The sequence below is a fragment of the Penicilliopsis zonata genome (assembly GCF_001890105.1).
Source record: "Penicilliopsis zonata CBS 506.65 unplaced genomic scaffold ASPZOscaffold_5, whole genome shotgun sequence".
NCBI lineage: Eukaryota > Fungi > Ascomycota > Eurotiomycetes > Eurotiales > Aspergillaceae > Penicilliopsis > Penicilliopsis zonata.
The window spans coordinates 488,673-492,525 of NW_019208915.1; the positions used below are offsets into that span (position 1 = coordinate 488,673).

The 3,853-nt window shown below is 52.7% G+C and overlaps 2 protein-coding genes across 2 annotated transcripts in view; one reads left to right on the plus strand and one right to left on the minus strand.

Annotated features, from left to right (window-relative positions):
• Positions 1-1,030, minus strand: part of ASPZODRAFT_63482 (hypothetical protein) — a gene marked incomplete at both ends in the record, with an annotated part of 3,942 nt that extends 2,912 nt beyond the window's left edge. Inside the window, 2 exons of the mRNA XM_022729155.1 lie at positions 37-134; positions 202-1,030. Coding sequence (XP_022582117.1) covers positions 37-134; positions 202-1,030 — 927 coding nt within the window. The remainder of the gene's footprint in view (positions 1-36; positions 135-201) is intronic.
• A 1,961-nt stretch (positions 1,031-2,991) lies between these two features.
• The window catches only part of ASPZODRAFT_1728931 (hypothetical protein), a 2,616-nt gene continuing 1,754 nt past the window's right edge, over positions 2,992-3,853 (plus strand). Inside the window, exon 1 of the mRNA XM_022726993.1 lies at positions 2,992-3,833. Coding sequence (XP_022582118.1) covers positions 3,129-3,833 — 705 coding nt within the window. The 5' untranslated portion in view covers positions 2,992-3,128. The remainder of the gene's footprint in view (positions 3,834-3,853) is intronic.

Sequence of the window (3,853 nt, forward strand, 5' to 3'; positions counted from 1 at the left end):
AAAAAAAAAAAAAAAAAAAAAAGAAGAAAAACTCACATCTCGAATAGGAACTTCCTTTCCTCGCATACGACACACCTGAGACAGGACCTCGTAGATATTGGGCCGTTTTTGCGGGGTTTCCTTCAACATGGTTGCTGGAAGGAGAAAGTCGGTCAGTCAATGAGCACAGTACAAACGAGATGATTGGCAAGATCGACGTACCGATGAGCAGCTTCAGCTGGTCGGAGAATTGTGGATAGGGAGGAAATTTGAAGCTAGCGTTCAGGATGGCCATCTGACCGACCTCCTCGAAGGGAGTGGTGTAGTAGCACAGCTTGTACAGGAGGACGCCCAGCGCCCAGATGTCGCTCTTCTCGTCGATGGGCTGCTTGCGGTAGACATCGATCATCTCCGGGCTGCGGTACTGCAAGGTGGTATGGCGCTGGACATCGTCTTCGATCAGCCTGCCCTCGGCGGCCGTGGTGGCCGCGGGTCGGGGCGGTGCGGCGGAACCAAAGTCGCACAACTTGTAGCATACCGAGGCGGAGGCGCGCGAGATGAGCACGTTCTCCACCTTGAGATCGCGGTGCAGCAGGGGCGGCTTGAGGTAATGCATGCAAGCGACTCCCTCAGCGACATCGTCGAAGATGTGCAGAATCTCGGGTTCGGTCAGCCGGTTCTGCAGGCGGGTGTTCATGAAATCGATCAAGCCGCCTCCGTCGCAATACTCCATGAGGAGGAAGACCTCGTAGCCGCCGCCGCGCAGCTGAGAAGCGTGCGAGTCAATGTAGGTGACTATATGGCGGTGGCCCTTGAGCTTTTTCATCGTCTCCACCTCGGTGCGCATGTTGGCAAGGGCCATCTTGTCCGGCACGGCCACGCGCTTCAACACCGCCGTGTCGACGTCGTCGACAGGCTGCGGCAGCCGCACCACGTACACATGGGCAAACCCTCCCTCGGACAGGTATTTCTCGACAACGACGCGGTGACTGCCGACATGTACCTTTGTGCCGGGCAAGAAGGTGCCGGCGGGAGCAGCGACGGAGGTCATGGCCATTGCGGAGGGCAGAATGGCACACGAGGGGGGGGGGGGACCTGTTGATGATAGGTGATCGATCGTTGGCGTCCTGTGTGAAATGAAATGAAACAAAATGAGCGTCGAAGTGTCGACTATCGACAAAGCGAGCCCTCGCGAGGAGGGGGGGGGGGGGGGGGGGGGGGGGAACGGGGGAACGGGGGTCGGAAGTTTGGTGAGGAGAGAGAGAGAGGTGGGAGGAGAGCGTTGAGGAGCGACAGTGAGACAGATCTACGGGAGCTGCATGGATGATAGAGAAAAGAAACAGGCGGGATAGAAATTGAATAAAATAGAGACAACAGCGACGAACGGAATGGTCTTTGAAGAGAAATGGAAGGACAATCGCCGGGAGAGAGCGTGGCAGCCTCAGGGTCGGCGGTGGTGACGGAGGTGGTTGAGACACTAGCCCAGGATTACTTGAGCCACGCTGGAACTCGGGGGGATCAGAGCATGAGTTTAACAGTAGGGAGTTATATTTGTATAGTCGACTTTTTGTACTCCGTATACTACATATGCTACGTGTAGACTACGTGGTGAGCTAGCTATCTTCCCTCTTCTCTCGAGTCTGTCTTGTCCTGCCTGATTGACGATTGACGATTGACGACCCACTTGCGAACCGTATACTTCGTATATAGCAGAAAGGAGACCCGAGACTCAAACAGTATCCGTATGAGAAGAACGTGGTGGTGTAGATCATCCCGACGAGGCAACGCTCTGGCTCACTGGTCAGGTCAGTCGAGGACACTCACTGGATCCGTCGGATGAACCGAGCATAGGCAGCTGTTGGTCATTTTTGCAGTCAGCTGGCCATCTCACGCGTATTGATCTGATGGGTCAGACAGTTATAAACACTGGATGTATGAGGGGGGTTGAGGAGTGGTGAATGATCTCGATGTCTGTTGTCTGTTGTCTGTTGTCTGTTGTCTGTTGGCTCAAGGCTCAAGGCTGGAAAGTCTCCTAAATTCTGATTAATAATAACGCTGACTAATTAACAAGTCCTGGTCACGTGATAATATATACGCTAGGTTTTAACCGGTTAGTGTGTTTATGTAATCAAGGTACGATGACACGTGACTTTGATGAAATATCAATTTTATTAAATATAATAATCAAAAAGGCTTCCGCAAACGGCAAAATCAAAACAAAAACAAGAGGAAGGAATCAAGCCAACATCAGGCAAGACCAGACATAATCAGCGTATCTTATTACCATGATATACCTATAAGAACTATTATACACTCGTTAGCTATCGTAACTATAGGAGGGAACATGCCTGTTGACATTCCACGGATATTAATTAATATGCTAGAGTTTCAGCCGTCAGATCACATTCCTGCTTTATGAGATAGAGTTATCTCAAGTATTTCTGCAGGGCACGTTGAGTAATGAGATCTCTCCTGGTGCTATTATTACCTCTACTATCAAATACCTAAATATACTCCGTAATATTCCTTTCTATGCTCAGTTCAGTTCAGTTCACGATGGACACGTGGGCGGGCGAATACGGAGCTGTAAACAGTCGCAGATGAGGCGATTTTGCCGCCGTGGAAACCGTCCTCTGTCTTCCTTCTCAACGCACGTACGTCTCTATCGAGTCAAGCTCCAGGATACTTCCTTTCTGTCAATATTTACTCCCGCACACGTGTCTCTGCTTGAGTGGTATAGTTTTCCGGGCCTACTAGGCAAATCTATCTGCTGATATATGCAGGGCCAGTGTCTCACAGTCTCTTTGTCTGATCCACCATCCCACCCTGCAGTGGTGCATCCCCTCCCTGGAAAACACCTCTCCTAGACACCTAAACTCTACCGAGTCTTCGATCTCCTCCTGTCGATCTACGTTACCAGAGACGAGCGCTGGGTGCCACGGGCCCTCGGTGCGGTGCGGATGTCGTGTTGAACATGAGCAGATGTGTTTTAGGCAACGGCGTTACGGTTTTTCCATAAGAGAGCGAGAACAAAAAAGAAAAAGAATTGAAACAAAGCCGTGGAGGGGCGAGAGAAAAGAGAGAGAGAGAGAGAGAGAGAGAATCGGTTTTGTGCGACTTGAGGCGAACCCTCTCTGACCGACGACGAGATGGACGGTCCACCTCCTCCCCCCCCTCCGCATGGCGAGAACCCGAACACTACGCACGGCGAGTACCGAAAGGCGTCTGATCTGCCCCAGGGCAACTACGACATCTTTATCATCCCCCCGCATTCCTCCGGGGGCGGCTTCATCTATCTGCCCTCACTGCAGTGCCATCGCAATAGCTTCCTCGCAGGTTCGCTGAGTACTCTCGTGGCCGTGGCCATCTGGCATTTCATCTCCCCCTTTATCAAGACCTGGTACACGCTCGCCATACTTAGCGGGAACGGCGTGGTCATTCTCATCATCGCTATTGTCGTTGGCATTGCGGGTTGGGCCTTTGGCGCCGCCCAGATCAGCTTCGACAGGTTCCAAGGAAACAACACTGACAACAATACCAATCACAATAATTCTCGCCCCGGAGGAGGAAGAAGTTGGTTTGGTGGCGCGGGCGGCGGGTTCGGTTCGCGCAGTGGTCCCCCACCTCCCAACGGTGGCGGTGATGGATCTTTCCGTGGCCACTCATCTCGTCCAAGTGGTGGTGGAGGTGGTGGCTATAATACGGGGGGACCTGAGGCAGGCGGGCAGAACTACAGTGGTGGTTCTTTTGGTGGTGGTGGTGGTGGTGGTGGTGCAGGAAGAGGCGGCAACAACGGTGGACCGTACCCTAGAAACCAGTACAGTACCGGAGGCCCTAGTAGTTCTTCTTCCTCCCCTCCTCCTCCTCCTCCTCC